The sequence below is a fragment of the Rhinatrema bivittatum genome, unplaced genomic scaffold, assembly GCF_901001135.1.
Source record: "Rhinatrema bivittatum unplaced genomic scaffold, aRhiBiv1.1, whole genome shotgun sequence".
In the NCBI taxonomy this organism is placed as follows: Eukaryota; Metazoa; Chordata; class Amphibia; order Gymnophiona; family Rhinatrematidae; genus Rhinatrema; species Rhinatrema bivittatum.
In genome coordinates, this window is record NW_021820802.1 from 25,351 (window position 1) to 47,927 (window position 22,577).

The 22,577-nt window shown below is 43.7% G+C and overlaps 1 protein-coding gene across 1 annotated transcript in view; it reads left to right on the forward strand.

The window, feature by feature from the left end:
* The window catches only part of LOC115082149 (serine/threonine-protein kinase Nek5-like), a 156,035-nt gene that overhangs the window by 15,851 nt on the left and 117,607 nt on the right, over positions 1-22,577 (forward strand). The window contains 4 exon segments of the mRNA XM_029586409.1: positions 3,061-3,157; positions 3,831-3,928; positions 14,418-14,501; positions 14,616-14,686. Of these exon segments, the coding sequence (XP_029442269.1) occupies positions 3,061-3,157; positions 3,831-3,928; positions 14,418-14,501; positions 14,616-14,686 (350 nt within the window).

Below are 22,577 nucleotides of genomic sequence, written 5' to 3' on the forward strand. Positions count from 1 at the left end.
CCTCACAAATCTGCTTCACTTTTTTGAAGGAGTTAATAAACATGTGGATAAAGGTGAACCGGTAGATATAGTATACTTGGATTTTCAGAAGGCGTTTGACAAAGTTCCTCATGAGAGGCTTCTAGGAAAAGTAAAAAGTCATGGGATAGGTGGCGATGTCCTTTCATGGATTGCAAAATGGCTAAAAGACAGGAAACAGAGAGTAGGATTAAATGGACAGTTTTCTCAGTGGAAGGTAGTGGACAGTGGAGTGCCTCAGGGATCTGTATTGGGACCCTTACTTTTCAATATATTTATAAATGATCTGGAAAGAAATACGACGAGTGAGATCAAATTTGCAGATGACACAAAATTGTTCAAAGTAGTTAAATCACAAGCAGATTGTGATAAATTGCAGGAAGACCTTGTGAGACTGGAAAATTGGGCATCCAAATGGCAGATGAAATTTAATGTGGATAAGTGCAAGGTGATGCATATAGGGAAAAATAACCCATGCTATAATTACACAATGTTGGGTTCCATATTAGATGCTACAACCCAAGAAAGAGATCTAGGTGTCATAGTGGATAACACATTGAAATTGTCGGTTCAGTATGCTGCGGCAGTCAAAAAAGCAAACAGAATGTTGGGAATTATTAGAAAGGGAATGGTGAATAAAACGGAAAAATGTCATAATGCCTCTGTATCGCTCCATGGTGAGACCGCACCTTGAATACTGTGTACAATTCTGGTCGCCGCATCTCAAAAAAGATATAATTGCGATGGAGAAGGTACAGAGAAGGGCTACCAAAATGATAAGGGGAATGGAACAACTCCCCTATGAGGAAAGACTAAAGAGGTTAGGACTTTTCAGCTTGGAGAAGAGACGACTGAGGGGGGATATGATAGAGATGTTTAAAATCATGAGAGGTCTAGAACGGGTAGATGTGAATCGGTTATTTACTCTTTCGGATAGGAGAAAGAATAGGGGGCACTGCATGAAGCACATTTAAAACTAATCGGAGAAAGTTCTTTTTTACTCAACGCACAATTAAACTCTGGAATTTGTTGCCAGAGGATGTGGTTAGTGCAGTTAGTATAGCTGTGTTTAAAAAAGGATGGATAAGTTCTTGGAGGAGACGTCCATTACCTGCTATTACGTTCACTTAGAGAATAGCCACTGCCATTAGCAATGGTTACATGGAACAGACTTAGTTTTTGGGTAATTGCCAGGTTCTTTTGGCCTGGATTGGCCTCTGTTGGAAACAGGATGCTGGGCTTGATGGACCCTTGTTCTGACCCAGTATGGCATTTTCTTATGTTCTTATGATCTTAAGGGAGGAGAAGGGGGGGGGGGGGGGCGGAGGAAAAGTTCCCTCCAAGGCCGCTCTGATTTCGGAGCGGCCTTGGAGGGAACGGGGAAGCCATTGGGGCTCCCCTTGGGCTTGGCGCGCGCAAGGTGCACATGTGTGCACCCCCTTGCGCACTGAGCCCGGATTTTATAACATGCATGGCTCCTGAATGTCAGTCTTTACATCAATGCAGCTTTCTTAGTTTAATTATTATGATAGCATTACTTGCCATTATGCAGTTTCTGTGAATGATTTATTTATTTAAAAGTTTTTCTATACCGCAAAATAGGACAGTAGAGCATCGCATTCCATCTAATAGTAGTAATGCAAGGCATAATAATCACACCACTAAGGATGCCATATTGATGTAAAGATAGACATTAGACTCTATAGAGTGAAGTTCAGCTAAGAAGATTTTCCATTGAAATTGCTGATTTCATGCTGTTCCCCCCCCCCCCCCCCCCCAAAGAAGCCTGTGATAGGGTGAAACGAAGGCCTTTGTAGGGGGTTTTTCAACAATTTTACAGCAACGAGTGATGAATTTTAAAATTGTTCTTGACTATTTAAAAAATGTGAATTTTTATGGATAAATGGAGACCTGTTGCCTGCCACTTTGGCATCAGTCTTTCAGTTTCGAGAACTTTTTATTCTAATCTGTAACTAATAAGTTATTTTTTTTGTTGAGATTTGCACTATTAGTGTATATGGTATGAATGGAATGGAATATTTTGTCTTTGTGGAATTTATGATGTTTATATGTTCTGTAAAATTTATATAAAAAGATTGTTCTTTCAAACACTATTTAAAGTAGAACTAATTTAAATAAAGCCTTTTATATTTTTGGTAAAAGTTTAAGGGTAGATTTAAAAAAAAAATACTTGCGTGTCCATTTGCGTGCGCTACTCAGCGCGTACACATGGACGCGTGATTTTATAACATTCACGTGCTGGCGCACATGTTATAAAATCCCGGGTGGCATGTGCAAGGGGGGTGTAGAATTTAGCTAATTCCCTCAGCGACTAGATCGGGGCTCCCCCAGTTCTCTCCCAGTCCTCTCCAATTAAGGAGAAGACTGGGAGGGAACTTCCCTACCCCCATCCCTATCCTTGGTACCCCCAATTTTTTAAATTTACCTTTCGCTCCTCCAAAGGAGCAGGTTGCGCGCGCCGGCACAGCAGCAAATGGCCACTGTACCAGCCGCCTCTTTGCCGAGGCCCTGCTTTTGTGCACTTAATGGGTTGCGCGTGCGGTTGGGTCTCTTTTAAAATGCGCGCAGCACGTGCAAGGCCCGGCCGCACGTGTAACCCCTGTTTTTTACTTGCGCTTGCCATTTAAAATCAGGCCATTAACATTTAATGTTACTTAAGAAATTCCTTTGAAATTAACTAATTAAACCACCCCTATTTTATATATATAGTTTCTATTTCAGAGCAGTTTAAGCATTAGATTCCCTATTTTCAGGTAAATTTGTATCCAACTAAATGTTTTTACTGTAATATACTGTGTGCGTTTATATATATTTATTTTTTTTCTTGATTTAATGATCTATCCCAAGTCATTCGGGCTGTTTGCCTCTCAATTACAAACATATACTTCATGGTAGTGTGAGGCACAGCCAAGTTCTTCAAATCCCTGAGCAATATAAATTTCAGCATGGCATTAATGCCATGATGGTTACAACTGAAAAGCAGTCAAATTGAAATTTTTGTATTGTTACTTTTTTTTATAGATGCCGTCAAAAGAAAAAGAGGCATCTCGTAAGGAGGTTACTCTGCTGGCCAAGATGAAGCACCCAAACATTGTCACTTTCTACACTTCCTTTGAAGGTTTGTAGAGTTGGAGGCAGATCTGTGCATAATAGGAGTAATTCCCACCTAAATTAGGCAGTAAATACAGCCCAAAGTAACACCATTTTTCAAAGTGGATGTACATGCATAAGTCCGCTTTGAAAGTTATCCCAGCAAAACTGCCCCCACACATGTCCACCTGCTATTATGTGTGCAGAAACTTTTTCCAAAAATGTACAAAAGTATGTGCAAACCTCTCCACTCCACCCCTGGGAACATATCCACTCAGTCCTGGTAAATTTGCTTGCAAACGGAACGCATGGGCGCATGTTGATCAGGATATCGGGCAGGCCGTTTCCACACGTTACGTGCTGTTTTCCCCAAAGAGATGCCTTTTTTAAAATTACCCCGAATAAGCTGAAGTTATTGGAGGGGCGCGAGTGTTCTCCAGGTACCGGGTGATCCTGGGATATTTTGATGCTAGCAAGCAGCAGAATGAATGAAAAGGATGGAATGGCTATGGATTCCTTTCATCTTGGGTTAGTTTAGGGTTCTTGTTGTTTGCGGCCATCAGTAGAAGTGAAAGGCACGTCCAAGAGGGCCTAAGATAAAGCTACAAAACGTATGGAGACTTAACATTTCTTACAGTCGAGTTATAATCTTTGCTACCATGCCAATGTAATTATGAAGCAATGGAAGTATTTCCTTACAGAGAAAAATAAGCTGTGTATTGTGATGGAGTACTGTGATGGGGGTGATCTGATGAGAAGAATCAATCTTCAGCGTGGCCTGCTGTTTGATGAGGACCAGGTAAAGCACTGCTTTCTAAAGAACAAGTTACTATAAAAGAAAACCAATGTCTTGAGATGTGGAATACTTAAAATGGGCCTAAATTTTGCATATTAGTATTTTCCTGACCATTGCCATTTTTATGATATCCTTCATTTCATTTGAGTTGTGGTGTACCTGTCCTCTTTAATTTGATTTTCAGTGCTAAAGCCTAGTCCGTTATTTACCTTTCTGTTCGTACCCCAGATCAGTCCAGATGTGGGTTTTGCATCCCTACCAGCAGATGGAAGCAGAGAACTAAAAACTTTGAGGCACTGCTCCATAACCAAGAGTGCCACCTGCAGTCCCTCGGTATTTCTCTTTCTCCTAGGACAAGCAGGATGGTAGTCCTCACACATGGGTAATGATATCAGATGGAGCCCAGCACGGAAAACTTTTTGTCAAAGTTTCTAGAACTTTGACTGGCACACTGAACATGCCCAGCATGTCACTGTCCTCTCTTCCATATGGGGGGGGTCCCTCTTCAGTTTCCTTTTTTCCACAAAGTAGTTGCCTTGTGGTGGTGGAGCTCTGCTCTATAGTCATTTTTCAAAGTTTTTTTCCCAGTTGTTCTCGACTTTGTCTGCGCCAGTTCCCTCTTCTCCAGTTTGTGCCTTGTCCAACAGTGCAATAGGTGTTTGTTTTTACCCTTTGCTGTGGTTGATTCCCAGGTGTTGCTCCTCAATGGCTGCTGGCCATTGACTACTCGCCGGCTGTTTTTCATGGCACTGTCCGGTTTTCAACGGTGCCCCCAATGCCCGCGGACCATGTCTATTATTGATCCGCATCAGGTCTGTATACTCTGCCTGGGGGTGTCGCACAAAATCCGCGGATGCCATCTGTGCGATCAGATGACCCCCAAAGGCCATCTTGCCCGGCTGAGCAAAATGGGAAAGCTTTTTGTTTCAAAAAAGTCTGATCCATCTATTCCGACATCAGAGACATCAACACCTAGAGGCCGAGGGGAGCTGTTAGATATGCCATCCCTTTCCACTCCCTGTTTTATTGTCTGAGCCATTAGAACAGAGGTCCAGTACCAAGTTTTAATCAGAATAAATTTATTTTTTATTCAATATTGAAAGCCAATCACATTAGACCCCTGGGAGACAGATAGGGAACTTTTTCTTTTTCTAAGTTCTGCCTGCCTGTCTCAGCGTTTGTTAATCAATGCTGAGTTTTTATAGATAAAAAACATCCAGGGACTGCATAAAGTATCAGGTACCACGTGTGTCCTATCAAATCAGGCAAACTGTATCTAAATTTCCCTGATACCGCCTCCCAACTTAAGATCCAATTAGGCCTAAGAAGGGCCCACATGTCTGATGATTAGTTTCAGTAGGCGACGTGTCTGATGATGGCTGTCAATCATTGTAGTAGGTCTTTGTTCTGTCACTCGTTCCAGACCTTTGATCAGAGTCTTAACCTCTGGGGATATTCAGTTTAACTGGCCTCTTTCAGTCGAGATAGGAATCTGTGAGAACAAAGCTTGGTCCATATGTTGGTTGTGACCTCATGACCCTTCATCATATCTGATTAGGTCTGAATTCCTTCCAGATAGCTCTCAGTAGCCATTCACGCACAGGTCAGCTTAAGTTCATTGTATGCCAGCAGTTTCAGTTAAGTCAGACAGCAAAGGATTCTGGGGTAAGCTGAATGAGCCAAAGTCTTCATGTTACGCTGCCATATATCATCCCCCAGCGGGCCCGTCTCTCTCAAGAGGGGCCGGTGATAAGCCGTCTCTGGTGTCATCACACTCCAAGACATCAGGTTCTTCAGCCTCCTTGGCACTGGGGAAAGACTGGGCTGAGCATCGCGAGAAGTCCTGCAAGCAAGTCACCGGTTGCCATCAATGCACGGCTCTGGAACCAGTGCAGCATCAGCGGCTGCTGTGCCACCACCAAAGCAATCCCGTGGGGAAGAGGCGTCATCCTCTATCAGACCCGGGAATCCCAGGTGTTCCCCACCGATGTTGGTGCTGGGAACCGAGGCTCCTCGGGGCTCTGAGGAGGCGCTGGTGACACCTCCTCCATCCGTCCATCCTAACTTCACTAGTCCCCATGCTGGTGAATTCTGTGTTACGAGACTGAAGAGGGACCTCGTGTGGACATGCAGATAGTGGCATTCTGTGCATGCTCAGTGTGCCAGTCAAAGTTCTAGAAACTTTGACAAATGTTTGCCGTGCCGGGTTCCATCTGATGATGTCACCCATCTAAGAGAACACCTATTACATGTAAGCAACTTTGCTGACTCCAGCTGATGGTAGAAGTGCAAACCTGCAGTTAAGAAAAAAAAAGAAAGGACAGAAGAAGATAAATTAGAAGTCGCTCCCTGAGGTGTTAGGTTTCTTCGTGGGCCATCCCTCATGTTGAGCCAGGCTAGCGGGAGGTTGGTAGTCTCTAATCAGCTTTAGCCCGCAAAAGATCCAAGGGTCTGACAACCAAGGATCATGGATCTCTCTTTTTCCCTGAAGGCTCCTTCCCAGAGGTGTTGCTAGCAGCAGGGAAGTATTCCTTTTTTTGCTTGAATTTCTTCCTTTGCTGTGGCTGCTGTTTCTTTAAAACAAAAAAATTTGTTACATTTTTCTTTCAGCAGCAATCGCTTGATCGGGGCAGGCCCAGGCTGGGGAAGGGAGCAGTGTAGCTCCTCTGTTCATGGCTTCAGGCTGGAGGCTGCACTGGGCCATGTTCCCCTCCTTTCCCATGTGCCACGATCATGAGGCTTCTGTTTCTCTGCAGTAGGCCCGGCTGTGCAGAGACAAGATGGCTCCGACAGTAATTTCCCAGCATGGGTTTGAGCTGCACGGGAGCCAGAGGCTGTATTGGGCAGTGTTCCCTCCTTACCCGCGTGCCGCAATCACGCAGCTTCTGTTCCTCTGCAGCAGGCCCGGCTGTGTGGAGACAAAATAGTACTGACAGCAGTTTCCCAGAGTGGGAAAGCTTGTTGGGCCGGTGGCCTGGCTCGGGGACAGCTGAATGCAGCGACACTAATCTGCAATTTGTTTCTGGAGGGAAGGGGCCTTCTGGGGGGAATGAGGCTGGTAGGAGAGCCACAGGTTCCCAAGGCCCTGCCAGGATCAATACTGGGAGCCTAGTCAGGCAGGAGAAGAGCTACAGCTACAGCTCGGAAGGTGCCGGACTCCCGGGAACCCAGGACTCCTCTCCCCCGTTGTCTCCAGCGATCCCGTCGGGGGGATGCGAAATCTGGGCCAGATTGGGGAGAGGATGTGGAGTTTTCCTCAGAATTTGTCTTGCTAATGCATAAGGCCTTTTTAACCAGGAAAAGCACTGGCTATAAAAGGGAATTTCTGTCAGCCATCTTGTCCTGCTGCAAAAAGGCCAAGGGGTTCCTTGAACAGGGGGTCAGGGTACCTCCTTTGCCGGCTGGGCTGGACAATCCTGAGGGGCCTAGTGACTCAGATGATTTGGACCTGGATGACCCGGAAGATGGTTTTGGGGTTGGTCCGGGGTGGATCAGAATGACCCAGCAGATCTCATTGCGGATGTCGATCAGGATGGGGATAAGGACATAGCTGATCTGGAAGAAGTCCTGATAACAGAGGGAGATGACTCGCGGATGGTTTGTCTGTTTGAGGCCCCTTATTTCCCATGTTGGGAAGGAACTGGGTATTAGGATGATCCAGGAGGAATCAGACAGTGAAGGGGTGGATCCAGTGTTGGTTGGACTCTGGGGCCTCAAAGGATCAAGAAGCTGGTAAACCAGGAATGAGACTTCCCAGAGGTGAGCCCCAAGGTGGCTAGAGCTGTAGGAAAGTTGTATCTCCTCATGGAGGATATCCTGCAGCTGCTGGTATTGCTAAAGGTGGATGCTTCGGTCTCGGCAGTCACTAACAAGATGACCATCATGGTTGTGGGTTTGGCAGTGTTAAAGGACATGCATGACTGTAAGCTAGAGATTCATCAGGAGAGGATGTTTGAAGTCTCGTCACCAAGACTGCAAGTGGCGATCTGTGGAAGTCTGATGCAGAGGGCCATTTTATGTTGGATCCAGAAGTCTCAGGAGAAGTCTTCAGCAGACACTGGTGTCTAAAGCCAGGCAACTCAGGCAGAGGCCGGGATTGCATATGAGGCTGCCGCGCTTTATGACTTGAGCTATTGTTATGGCGGCCTCGGTGCAGTGTCTGCTGTGGTTGCGGAATTGGTCAGCTGATACATGGTCCAAGTCTCAGCTCTGTAATCTTCCCTTTAAAGGAAGGAAAATTGTTGTTCAGGGAGGACTTGAAGCAACTGATGAAGGTTTTGGGGGAGTCTAAAGGGATTAAGCTGCTGGAGGATAAGATGACAGGAAGTTTTTTATGCCTCACTCTAGGTTTTGAGAGGTCTGGCGGTTTTCATCCCGATAAGGGTTCTGCACTGTCTTCGGGGCAGACTCAGGGGTCCAGTAGGCAGCAGTCCGTTTGAGGTACCCGTAGACTTCCCTGAGAGGGCTCTGACCAGGGGACTGATGGCGATAAGGCTTCACAATGAAGCCAGGCTAGTCCACTCTCTCAAGATGGTGGTGGAAAACCATCTATCACAGTTTTACAAAGACTGGACCAGGATTACATTGGACCGATGGGTTCTAGATGTAATAAGGGTCGGCTATGCTTTAGAATTTTTTCACTTCCTCATGGAAGCTTTTGTGGTGTCTCATTAGAGTGTCCAAGGTAAACAAGCAGCGATTAGGGACACATTTGTCGCCTTCAGTAGCTGGCATGATAGTACCAGTGGCTGCCAGGGAGCGTGGTCATGGGAGGTACTCAATTTACTGTGTAGTGCCCAAAAAGGAAAGATCCTTTTGTCCCATCCTCGATCTGCAAAAGGTGAAATGTGATACTGCGAGTTCCCCGCTTTTCCTTATGGAAAAATTGTGGACGGTGATAGCGGCAGTTCATTGTGTGGAGTTTTGCGGGCCTCACTGGAATTGACGGAAGCCTATCTGCACATATCCATTCGGGAAGAACATCAAAGTTTGTTCATGTTATGGTTCTAGGGTAACTTTTCCACTTTCGGGCCCTCGGTTTGGTGACTGCACCTCACACATTCATAAAGGTGATGGTGGTGGTGACAGTGGCTCTTTGCAAGGAGGGGAGCCTAGTTCATACTTATCTGGACGACTGGCTTATCCAAGGGAAATCATAGGAGGTATTTCAAAGTCTGTGTGCACGGTAATAGATATGTTGAAGTCCTTGAGCTGGGTGGTGAATTTGGCAAAGAGTCACGTGAGCCCTACCCAGATACTGGAATACTTGGAGGTGAAGTTCTATACTCAGCTCGGCAGTGTTTTTCACCTCAGAGAAGATTCAGAAGTTACAATCCTAGGTGGTGCGGATTTTGCGGATGCCAGTGCCCAGGGCTTGGGATTATCTTCAGGTCCTGGGTTCAATAGCATCTACATTGAATTTGGTGCCATGGGCTTTTGCCCACATGTGCCCTCTACAGGGGCGTGGCTGTCACACTAGAATCTGTCAGAGGAGTTTCATCCTCCTTTACCGTTGCAGGGTACTTCCAGGTCCGGTTTCTTGTGGTGGCTGTGTCAGCCCAATTTGGAGAGAGGGATGGGCCTGGAGGTTCTGAACTGGATTAAAGGGATCAAAGATGCCAACCTTCAAGGGTTGGGGCGATCTGTCAAGAATGAATGGTACAAGGACTGTGGTCACCAGTGGAAGCATCTTGCTCTGTTAATCGCTTGGAAACAAGAGCAGTGTGCAGGGCATTGGTGGAATTCTTTCCACAAGTCCGAGGGCAAATGGTCAAAGTGTTTTTGGACAATGCAACAACGGTGGCTTATATCAATCTGCAAGGGGGAATGAAGAGTTGCATGGCTGCCCAAGGAGCCAGGACCTTTTAGCCTGAGTGGAGCAACATTTGCAGGGGATAGCCACTTCATATATTGCGGGAATGGACAATGTGCAAGCGGGACTATCTCAGCAGGCAACAGTTGGACCCAGGTGAATGGGAGCTGTCGAAGGAGGCCTTCGGCCTTATCCAGTCTCATTGGGGCAGTCCCTATCTGGATCTGATAATGTCAAGGAACAATGCCAAGGCAGCGAGTTTCTTCAGCCGCAGACGATAGGTCACAGCCGAGGGCATAGATGCTTGGGTTCTTCCATGGCTGACAAGGATCCTGCTATGCATGTTCCCTCTGTGATCATTAACAGGTCGAGTGTTTAGGCACATCAAGAGGCATCCAGGCCAAGTGGTACTGTTAGTGCCGGAGAGGCTGTGTCATTCATATTTCACGGATCTGTTCAGCGCGCAATTGATGGATCCCTGAGATTGGCTCAAATGCAGGAACTGTTAAGGCAAAGTCCTATTTTCTTGGATCAGGCGGATCACTTTTGTCTCAAGACTTGACTTTTGGGAGCAGGCGCTTGCGACAAAAAGGATACTCTAAGCCCATGATTTTCAAGGTCTTAGTTTAATTCCTTGCAGTTCCGGTGGCAACCTTGGGTTGTCTCAGAGGTATACTCCAGGGTAAAGGTCGTTGGCCTCACATCCGGATGTTGTGAGGATTTTGAAGGGGATCGAACGTCTGAAGTCGCTGGTGCATAGATTGGGGCTGACGTGAAGTTTAAACTTGGTCTTGCGGGTGCTTTGAGGGCTTCCATTTTGCGCCATTGAGAAGGGAATCATTAAAGGACCTCACGCTGAAGGTGATATTTTTTTGTGGCGATTCATTTGTTCAGAAGATCTCTGAGCTGCAGGCTTTGTCCTATAGGGAACCATTTCTGAAGATTTTGGACAAGGGGGTGTCTCTGCGCATGGTAGCCTCAGTCCTGTCTAAGGTTGTATCTTCTTTTCAGCTGAATCAGACTTTGGTGCTCCTGTCTTCCTGAATTGTTCTGCTGAGTCGCTAGAGGCAAAGATCACAAACAGTTTCCGGCAGTCGGATCATTTGTTTGTATTGTTTGGAGGTAGTAGAAATGGATGCAGGACCTCCAAGGGCACGATAGTGCATTGGCTGAAGGTAGATATTATTTCAGCCTAGCTTTGTAAGGGGAGAAGACTTCCAGAGGGTTTGCGTGTGCACTATACTAGAGCGCAGGCAGTGTCAAGGGCCAAATGTCAGTGTCTCCGCAGGAGATTTGTAGAGAGGTGATGTAGTCTTCTCTTCACACTTTATCTTGCCATTACCATTTACATATTAAGGCTCTAGGAGAGCTGACTGTTGGCGAAAGTATGTTGAGAAGGGATCTTTAATGGGCCCACCCAGTGTAGGGGGGTGCTTTGGTACATTCCACTTGTCTGGACTGATCTGGGGTATGAACAGGTAAGGAAAATTTGGTTCTTACCTTACTAGATCAGTCCAGAGACCCAGCCCCTTAATGTTCTCAAGACCATTACGGTAAGTCCATGTTCTGGCATGCTTACTGGTAAGAACTTCAGAATGTTATATATACAGAACCTAAAGAAGTTTGCCAGATTGTGGTTAGCCCCTTGGGTCAATTTGTGGTTTTTCTGTTTGGGGCACTCCAACCTTCGGGTTTGGAATTTGCCCTAATTTAGAGGGTTGTTGAGTTGTTGAGGAGTTGTTACTTTATAGTTGGCTTGGGTAAAGGTGAGGGACTGCAGGTGGCACTCTTGGTTATGTAGCAGTGCCTCAAAGTTTTTAGTTCTCTGTCTCCATCTGCTGATAGGGAAGCAAAACCCACTTGTCTGGACTGATCTGTGGTACTTCAGGAATGAAAATTAGCAGGTAGTAACAAATTTTCCTAATTTAGGAAAAAATGACTTGCTGTAAATTATAGTGGTCTATTTGCAGTACCATTATAAGGTGATGACTAAAGTGTTGTGACCAAACTGTACTCTGTCCTGGAAATTAAATTTAGCATTTTAGAAGAAGAGAACAATTAAGTTTTCCTGCATTTCTGTTATAAGAAGGCATCTAAAACAGGTTTGCATAGTTTATATCCTGTGAAAACAACCTCTTTTGGTTTCTTTAATTATGTGAGCAGTTGCCTAGCTATGGGGAGTAGAGACGATAGAGCTGGAGGATTTTATTTGCTGTTCGATCCAAAGCTGGGGGTATGGCAGTGCAGGTGCAGATTTCATTCTAGTGGTTTCAGTCTAGTGGTCAATAGCATTACTCACAGTAGTGGAGCTTGATCAGTGGTATGCTGCCTTGACCATCATTACTGGGCTAACGTCTGTTTAATTTGTTCATAAATGATCTGGAGGAGTGGATTGATAGCAATATAGCCATCTTTCTGAATGGCACCAAGCTGTTAGAAGGCTTGCCTCATGAATACTGTATAATATCTATTATTATTATTATTTATTAGCTTTTTTATACCGGTGTTCATAAAGGTACATCACGCCGGTTCACATTATAACAAAAGTAGTGAAATTACATAATAACAGGGAAAAGGGATGGGGCAACATAGTGAAGCACAGAAGAACAGTTCAAAAGCAACAACAAAACGTATCAAGAATATAACGAGGTGTAAGTAGCACAAATAGAAAGTAATGACTAAGGTGCAAGATGCTGTATCAGACTAAATGACATTTCAAGAGAATAGCTCTGCAATGAGGAAAAAAGTATTCCAGGCAGAGGGGCTGTTTTGAGCATTTCAAAAATTAGGGCTGTAGAGAGAAGCAAAGAGTACCAGGGACTGAGCAGGATCGAGCAGGGAAAAGGGATCGGGAGGGCAGGGGTTCCTAAGGGTGGAGAAGTGGGAAAGGCAGGGATGGGGTTCTTGAGGGTGCAGAAGTGGGCATCATAGAGGCATAAAAGAGAGTGAAAAGAGAGACTAGTCAGGAAAAGCTTGCCGAAAGAGCCATGTCTTAAGTTTCTTTTTGAATTTAATTGAGCAGGATTCCAAACGGAGAGTCGTGGGCAAAGTGTTCCATTGTGTTGGCCAGCAATAGATAAGGCGCGGTTTCTGGTAGAGGAGAGGTGTGCAATCAAAGGATCTGGACATCTAGGGGACAGGGCAGACTACACATGAGATTCAGGTTGGCCTAGTGTACTGTGATACTGAGTCCATAAGAATAGACACGCAGAATGCAAACTAAGCCATGGGAGGGCTCCACATGCATGGGTCAGTAATACAGGAAGAAATGAAAATGTTACCAGCCCATTTAAATACTATGTAAATCTTGTTCATGGTGAATTTTTTTGTGGTAAAGTTTGCACAAAATAACACTTTTATTTAAAAAAAAATAAAAAATAAAAAATATATATATATATATTTCACATACTTGAGGTGTAGTTTTGCAAAACTTTTTGAATGAAATTTAGCTATACAAATGTAAGTAGTCTGCTTTGCATACTCATCTATTTTGCATAAATTTTGTGTTATGCTTTGCAAGTTTCATTGATGCAAAAAAAACTAATGAGCAAAAATTCACAAATGAAAATGCCCACATTATTTGGCCTTTTTTACACATTGACACTTTTGCAAAGCACAACTTAATCCATTGGTTTCTAGATCTGTGCTTTCTGCTACCATGCTGGAAATGGACTTGGGAATGATAGAGGATAATTTTATAACATCGCAAGTAATTTACACAGCTACGCAAATACATTTACACCAATTTTCAAAATGAATTTCTGCATGTTAAGTTCACTTTGAAATTTGTGCAAAATAACACACGCAAACTCACTGGCACAAAGTTACATCTGCTCTTTGCAGGACATAATTTGTGCATGTGCATTTATTCATATATGAGTTAAAAAATCAAAAGTATACCGATAAACCCAAACACTGCCCCTCCCAGAATGCCTCACTTTTATGTGCACAAAAAACCAATGTGTGAAATCGGGTTATGTCTATATTTTTATGCACACAGAGCCCAAGCAGTTTTATAACAAACCATTTAGACACACAAACCTATTTTTATTCGTCTGAATGGGTTTGAAAATTCATCCCATGGTTCAGGGGTGGCCAACTCTGGTCCTCACAAGCCACAGACAGGCCAGATTTTCAGGATATCCTCCATGAATATGCATGAGAAAGATTTGCATGCACTGCCTCCATTGTATACAAATCTATCTCATACATATTCATAGTGGATATCTTGAAAACCAGGCCTGTTTGTGGCTCTCGAGGACTGGCATTGACCACCCCTGCCATAGTAGACAGCAGTTTAGATTTCACAGTTTTGCGTGGTAATCACAAGGCTACTCTGCCTAGAATAGGACTGAAAAATTGGTCGAACTCTTGGTATTTGGCCATGGGCAGGGTTTAAATGATATGATCAGGGACTTTATTACTTGTGACTTTTCTAGATCAATTTTTTTTCCTATGTTGGATTGCTAGAGGGCAAGCACCCAAATTTTCAGCAACATTTTTAATCGTGACCCAAAAGCTCAATTTTATTTTTACTCCATCTTTGGCTGTAATCCCTTTCTTTACCATTGTATACTGCTTTTGTGTTTTCCTCTGCTTTGCTTTTCAGGAAAAGCTCTTTGAAACTGCAGTTTCTTGCATTCACAGACAACATATTTTTTTCCTTCTCTTGAATGGTAGATCCTGGGTTGGTTTGTGCAGATCTCCTTAGGACTGAAGCATATTCACGACAGGAAGGTCTTACACCGGGACATAAAGGCTCAGGTAGCAAACACTGGAGACAGACTCTGCTTCTGCATGAGCTAATGTGCGCCCAGTAAACACCATGTGTCCTACCAGTGGGAAACACAAACTAAACTGATGTTTCTTCCTTTGCAGAATATTTTTCTTAGCAGTAATGGAATGTTAGCAAAGCTTGGAGACTTTGGCATAGCAAGAGTTTTGAACAAGTAAGCGCTGTTTTCCAGTTTCTGTCTTTTGTGTTTTTATTATTTTTCATATTCGGAAAGTTCATAGAACCACATTTTCAGGCTGACTTAATTCAAGAAAAAAACAAACAAACCCTTTCTGTCTTAATACTGAGTACTCCTTGGATTGGATAGATGTACAGAACATAACACGGCATTTCTTTTTCAAGTCAGCAGACAGAAAGAGCATTGCAGAAGGTAACTCTCATGCCAACAGGAAGTGCATCAGCCTATAGGTGTTGGAACGAGGTGGGCCACCCAGGTCCTGACCGACCAACTTTCAGGCTGCACAGTCCCAGAAGTGCTCCTTTAGTTACCACACCCTCTGCAAGTTTGAACCACGCGAGTGCCTGTTTTGTGCTGAGCCTCGTGAGAACAGCATGCAAATACAAGCATCCACGTGGCATGGGTAGCCATGTGGTACCTGCAGGAGCCTCGCCAGGAGGGTGCAAAATAAATGGGCAGCTTTCTGCGGTGGAGGAGGGAGGGGAGGGAAGGAGGCTGGCTGGAGTGGCGTTGAAGGCTAGGGGACTCTGGGATTGGGGTTCCAAGGCTGAGGGCTGGCTAAGGGGGAAGACAAAGGGGGTTGTGTTTAGTTTGCTGGCTGTGGTGGGGTGTGGTGAGGAGTCAAGACTGGGGACAAAGCCCCCCACCCAACCAAAAACAAGCATTCTGCTGCCCCTGCTGCAGTCACCACAAAAATTCGACATTGAACATGCGTTCTTTACATGGAAGGAGAGCAAATTCATAAAGTTGCAGCTTTCCTCGATACAAATTAATAATGGCTGAGACCAACCCATTTATCAGCAGCTGGCACACACACACACACTGCATATTTCAAGACCTGGCCACGTTTTCTCAAAGGGATAGATTTACATATAGGCAGAGTCGGCAAATAGGGTGGCTGCCATGCCTTGTGAGTCTCTTTTTACATCATTAGCCTTGGCACCATCTTATCTGAGCAAGCTGTGTGTGGTTGCCGGAAGGCAACCAGCTATCTACATGCCGAAGGGTGACCAGGGGTATAAATCACCACTGTGCATGCTTCCTCTCGCTTTTGAGCCTTCATCACTCCGTTGACATAGCATCGTCTCTCTAATTCATCTAAAGACCTTGATGCAAGATCTTGATATGATTGAGATATCTTCAAAGTCTTCTTTTTAGAAAGGGCTATAAATATTTAGCCATCATGACAGGACATAAGGGAGCCAAAACAAACAGTAAGCCGTGGTACTCAGGATTGGAACACGCTGGAATGAGGTTTCACCAATAATGGGGTTTTTTTTTCCAGTCTCTCTTTGGTGATTACAACATGCAAATAGGTCTTACTCCCTGCATGTTCATTTTTTTTTTAAGACTTTCATGTGCAGTAAGGCATGCTGGCCAGAAAAGCTCACAATCGCTGCTCTGATGTTTCTTGACTGGAGGTTATTACTGGTCATTTGGGTCTGATTTTGTGTGTATGACACATTGAAAATGAAGCTTATCGTATAGAGGGGGCATATTATGTACTGATTCATTCTCACCAAATGACTGTGCAGGATCTTCTGAAAGGGACAACATCTGCCCTAAAGTATGAAAATAAAATATGATTAGTCCTAGTATCCTGCTATTTATTTTGGGATAGTCCCTGTTTTCTTCCCCCGAGTTTATGTTTTACATGCTTTTTATGAGAGTTTCTATTTTAGTTACAGTTGTTTCCTTTGAGTCTGGGGTTATTGAGAGAAGTCAGAGACGCACCAAGGTGAGGGAAGGGAGGTGCTTGGATTATGTTACAAATACTCTCACTTTCATTGTGCACTTGCCTAGTGTCACAAGGTTGGGCTGCATGACTTAGCAAGTCTGGCCTGGACATTGTTGCAGAGTCACTTTACTGTCCTACTCAGCCTAATTTTCAAAACCATTTACATGTAGGAACGGCTATTAGAAAATGGACTGGGGCCCAGCAGGGCCGGTGCAAGGGTATTAGGCACCCTAGGCGAAACGTCAGCTATGCCGCCCCCCCCCCCCCACACACACAATTAACTTACATTGTGCATTAATGAAAATAACGAAGTCTGTATTTATAACAGAACACTTATTTGACATTTTTATGCCATGTAAACCATTGAGATGATTTGTCTTATCGACGGTATAGAAACTCTTTTATAAATAAATAAATAAAAATAAATAAAATAAACATAAACCAAAGCTATACTTGTTGCTCAAACAAAAAAAGCAGACACATCACATAATATTAAATAATTAAAATGGCAGTCAATCAAGAAAAATAAACTTAAAAAGCCATCTTTACTTACCCCCTCCAGCAGCTCTCTTACTCCTCTTCCATGCAGGCTGTAGCACACACCAGAAGCAGCAGTAGTGGCTAAGCTCTATACTCATGGTCCTCTTCCTTAATGCCCATGTCTCTCACACACACACTCACCATATCAGTCATGCCCCCATGACCAGTTTCTGTCTCTCACACACCAATCATCTCCCAAACAGTCTTTGGCACACACACACCAGTCACCTTCCTGAACAGTTTCTCTCATGCCATACACACACAGGCTTCCCACTCCCGTGTTCCACTTACATATATGGGCTTCTCACTCTCATAATCACTTTCTTTCTCACACACATACCCAGAGTTCTCACTTCCATGCTTTTTCTCTCTTTCACACACACACACACACACACACACACACATCCCTGACTGTCTCACACATCAGTCATCTCCTTGAGCAGTCACTTTCATTGTCTCTCACATATACACATACATCAGCTCTCTGACCAGTTTCTCTCAATCACACACACATGCTGTCCATCAAATACATTCTCTCACTTACACACAGACTCTCAATCGCAGGCAGGCAGGCAGGCAGGCTGGCTGCTTCTCTCTCTTTCTCTCACTCACTTCCTCCCCCCCCAGCACAAACGGTAGCTGCTCCTCCTCCTCCAGCCCCTGCAGGCCAAGAAGGAAGAATCCCATCGGCTGCAGGAGGCTCGTGCTGCTCTCTCCTTTCCCGATTACCGGCTGCTTCAGTTGCTCGGGGGCCGATGCTGCTGTCGCCGCTATTTTTTCACGCAGCACTTCTCTTTCTTCCCGCGCATCACTTCCTGTTCCGGTTCAAAGGGGGGGGGGGGGGGCGGGAAGAAGACCAGCCGCGGATGCAACAGCTTTTTTTTTTTTTTTTTTGCACCGCTGCCGTTCCTGCTGGGCTTGAACGTGCTGATAGCCCGGCGGCAACGGCAGCAGGGAAGAAAGAGCAGCGGGAGGGACCGGGAGCCACGCGAACCGCTGGGGGAGGTCAGATGGGTCTTTTGGGGCGGGCTGCCGGCAGCGGCTGTTTTATTTTTATCGGGGGGGGGGGGGCGGCGGCTCTCTTAATTTTACCGGGGCAGTGCCGCCCCCGGGAAGCTGGCGCCCTAGGCGACCACCTAGTTCGCCTAGTGCTTCCGCCGGCCCTGGGGCCGTGCATGTAAAAGTAAGCATGGAACCCGGTTATGCACCTAACTGGTGAGAGACGTTTTTGATTTTAAAAAGTACCTGCACAAGTTAACCTACACAAGTTATGCCGTGCATAGAGGAGGTGTAACATTGTGTGGGTTAATCTGTGCAAGTACTGTGCCAACTACTCGCAAACTTATGTGCATACGTTTGCTTTGAAAATTCTGTGTAAAGTCTGTGTATAAAAGATACACACAAACTTTACCTGAACATGCACAGTTATAAAACCACCCTCCCTGTGTGTACATTTTTATATTAGAGAATGTCGGGTAGAGCCAGACAATTTGATAACTGAGAACACGTGCTTTTTGAAACTGAGTACTTATTCAGAAATAATATGACAACACTGAAAACAGGAGGATATGATGGACAGCAAGCCATTGATCTATAGTAAACTATGGAGTCTAATGAAATGTTAGAGCAAGTAATACTGTATTACCACTACAAACTTGGAAATGAGTTCATTTCTTTAAAAAAAATAAAAATTAATGCAGCCCTAGGAATATTGCATGCTATTATTTGCATTTCAAGAACCAGGTCCTTCCAGTACTCATCTCTGGCTGGCGAGGAGGTAAAAAGGCAGAAACTTCTTTTCAAGCTAAATGGACATTTGGACACCTATTGATGCAAACTGATGACTAGATCAGTTTTTGGTTGCCATTAGCCTCTGAATTTCTGCCACAGTAGCTCTGAAGCTTGCGGGCCATATAATCTCTTACTGGTGAAACTTGGTGGCAAAAGTCAAATTTTATGATTGTCCCCCTCCTTCTGGTCATCAGCTTTCTGCCAGTATTGTAGTAAGAGCAGTGCCAGGTTCTTCCGCTGCTAGAGTCTGTGAGTGCGACTTCAGCAGTGCTCTCAGACTCTAGTCAGTGACTGAACTTGGATCTCCTGCTGGACAATGCACAGTGACAACCAGGGACTATTGAGCAGCCCAAATGTGAAAGACTAAGGGAGTTTGTCCATTCTCTGTCTTCATAATACAGAAATTCACTAATAAAACCTCTCTTCTCCCACCCAAATCAAATAAACATGAATCTATATTCAGTATATTCTGAAAATGAATCTAGACACAGTAGATAAAATACAATTTTCTAATTGCTCTAATGCTTCTGGCTAGCTATTTACTAGGACACACCAGTCCTGGAGTGCCTCAACAGGTCTAGTTTTCAGGATATTCTCAATGAATATGCATGAGGTATATTCGCATGCACTGTCTCCATTGTATACAAATATACCTCATGCATATTCATTGTGGATGTCCTGAAAATCAGATCTGTTTGTGGCACTCCAGCACCAGAGTTGCCTAGCTGTGTACTAAGATGTAAATATAGCACGTTTTTCCTTCCTCCCTATTGTACAGAATAAAGCTGCTCTCATATCTTTAGTCTTAGCGTTCCTTTCGTTTGGTTATTCATCCATGCAAGTTGCAGAGTCAGTAGGGATGTGCCACACTCTCTTGTAAGAGATGGTATTTTCTCCCAGACACCTGAGGTCCCTGTGCTTTTCTGCAGACCTGCAGTATTTTTTTCCTGCTCCGCACTGTTTCTGTAGACACTGTCTTGAGATACTTTCAATACTCTGCTTACATTCTTTGGGCTTCATGAATCATTGTTTGTTTGTTTTACCTTTTGGATACAGACTTTTATTTCTTTATTGTTACCTTTCAAGCTGCTTAATAGATTGCTTTTACAGTCAGACACTTTTTGACTGCATTGGCATTCATCCTGATAGCCGTTTTTCAGATGAGTAGAGGTGTTAAGTATACCCTGGATGTCTACAAGACCCTCCTGTTTTGCTGAGCGCTACAAAGGAGGATGCGGTCATGGAAACTGGCAGCTTTCACCTCTTGATGTGCATATTCTGCCTAATATTTCCTGGTTGTTGATTAATGTCATTTCCTCATTTCTCTGAAGGTTGTCATGCCATGTAATCTGTTAGTGGGCAGGTCAACTTGCCCCCCAAGATAGCTCCATGAATATTGTTTAAATGTGCCTTATATATACAAATTATATTTGTCGATATGGCAAAGATAAGTATTGCAGTAACCAAAATTATAAGAAAGGAAATGGAAAACATTCTTTTACAAGGATGAAAATCTTTGAAACACTGAACTGAAAAGTCAAAACAATTAAAAGAGAGTAGTATACAATTACAGATTACATTTTCACAGGCTTAGTCAGGATCTGCATGTGTAATATAAGGAATTAGGTGAGTAGAGTGGCCAAATCTGCATTAATGGATTTATGGCTGCTTGAAAGCATAAATTTAATTCAGCTGCTTAAAAAAGAGGAGTTCCACAGGCATTCCTGGGATATGACTGGAAACTCCACATGTACATTTAGGCCTAATTTTCAAAGTGATCTGCATGCATAAAAACACAGGCTTTGTAAATCAAACAGGGGCCAGTGTGTGTGAAAGTACACACGTAACCTGGATGTGTGCAGAGTTTTACGTACATTGGGAGTAGGAGTTCCGGAGGGCAGAGTTGGGGGCAGGGATATGACTCAAGCGCATACTTTTGTACTTTTTAAAGTATGCAAGCAAATTATCACACACAAGTTAAACCCTGCTTGGAGCAGGTATAACTTGTGTGTGGACAATTTCGCACAAAGCTAGCCAATTAGGGAAGGATTTTCAAAGTGAATTTATGCACATACGTTTGCTTTGAAAATCCTTGGTAAAGTCTGCATGGAGTTATAAAATTACCCTTTTAAACTGAAAAAAAAAATGAGTGCATAGCATGCCTGCTACTCACCTGCATATGTTACACCATGTAAGTGCAGCCATGCACTTTACATAAGCTAATATTCAAACACAATGTACACAGGTACCCAGTGTTTAAAAATGGGCTGGCTGGAAAGCCTGTGCATACTTTTGAAAATGTACCCCATGTATATAAAAAATGGTTTCAAATCTTTTCCTGTGAGGCTTCTGACACTGTCTCAGTCATACATCAAATCAGAGAAGGTATTTGACATATGCAGAGATTCATCACAAGTGTATCAATCTCCAAACTTGCTGGGAAAGGGGAGCTGGGATGCAGGCACGCGTACTCAAAACAATTGTTCACCATTGACCAAACCCAAGAAGAGAGAATCTTGTATTGTAATATAATTAATTAATTATATTAACAATTCAAGAAAATGAGGCTTAAACTACCCTTCAAAGACAAGGAGCAAGAGACAGTCACCTCCCAATTGCATTTTGAACAGCCCCTTGTTGGGGGGCTTGCCACTTGTCTTTGAAGGGTAGGTTCGTCCACATTTTAAATTGTTAAATAATATTTGTAGAGGAAGCATTATTGTTGCTATTGTCATGTAAAGCAGGTTTATTTCAGTTTGTGTGAGCAAGAACAAGTAGCGTACAGCACAAGAAGAAAAAGCTTGAAGGAATGCCTTGAAAACGTTTCCTGTAAAGTGCATCCCTTCTGCATAAGTAATAAAAACATGAATTCCCCTTCACACCCCAGATCAGTCCAGACAAGTGGGTTTTGCATCCCTACCAGCAGATGGAGGCAGTAAACAAAAACTTTTCAGGGACTGCTACTTATTTTATTTATTTTATTTAAAAACTTTTCTATACCATCGTTTAGTAATACACCATCACAACGGTTTACAATTAGGCACGTATATCAGTTTGATTTGTACATTTATCTAGGGGGGGTGCTAATCAGTTTTTCGGTTACATGTTTCAAAAATCTATTCTATATGGAAAGTGGATTGGAACTTCCATTTATTTGATTCATTGGATAATCATATACGGTTTATACTGTCTCTCTTAAATTAATATTTAATTATGATAAAAAATAGTAAAGAAAGCAGTTACGCTTTTAGGTGACTTTCAGCAGTGAGTAGGTGTTCTTACTCATTGACCTCATTGTGAAAAGCTTTTTTGAAGAGCCAAGTTTTCAAACTTTTTTTGAAGAGTTTTAAATCTTTCATCAATCTTATTTCGAGTGGCATTATATTCCATAATATTGGACCGGCTAAGGATATTGCTCTCTCTCTAACTTGGGTCAGTTTTGCTGTTTTGACAGAGGGTATGGTTAGTAGAGCTTTATTGGCTGATCTGAGATTTCTCTGGGGGACATGTAATCGCAGTGCGGTGTTTAGCTAGTCAGCATTTTCTTCATTGATTAATTTATGAATTGTGCATAGCGTTTTAAATTGCACTCTTTGTTCTATTGGCAGCCAGTGTAATTCGGCAAGTGTTTGAGTGGTACGATCCCAGTAAGTATTCTGGCAGCCGAGTTCTGCAGTATTTGTAGCGGTCTGAGTGTTGTATATGGTAATCCTAGGAAAAGTGTGTTACAATAGTCTGTGCTAGCGAAAATTAGTGCTTGTAGTACTGTTTAAAAGTGTGCTTGAGTTAATAAGGGTT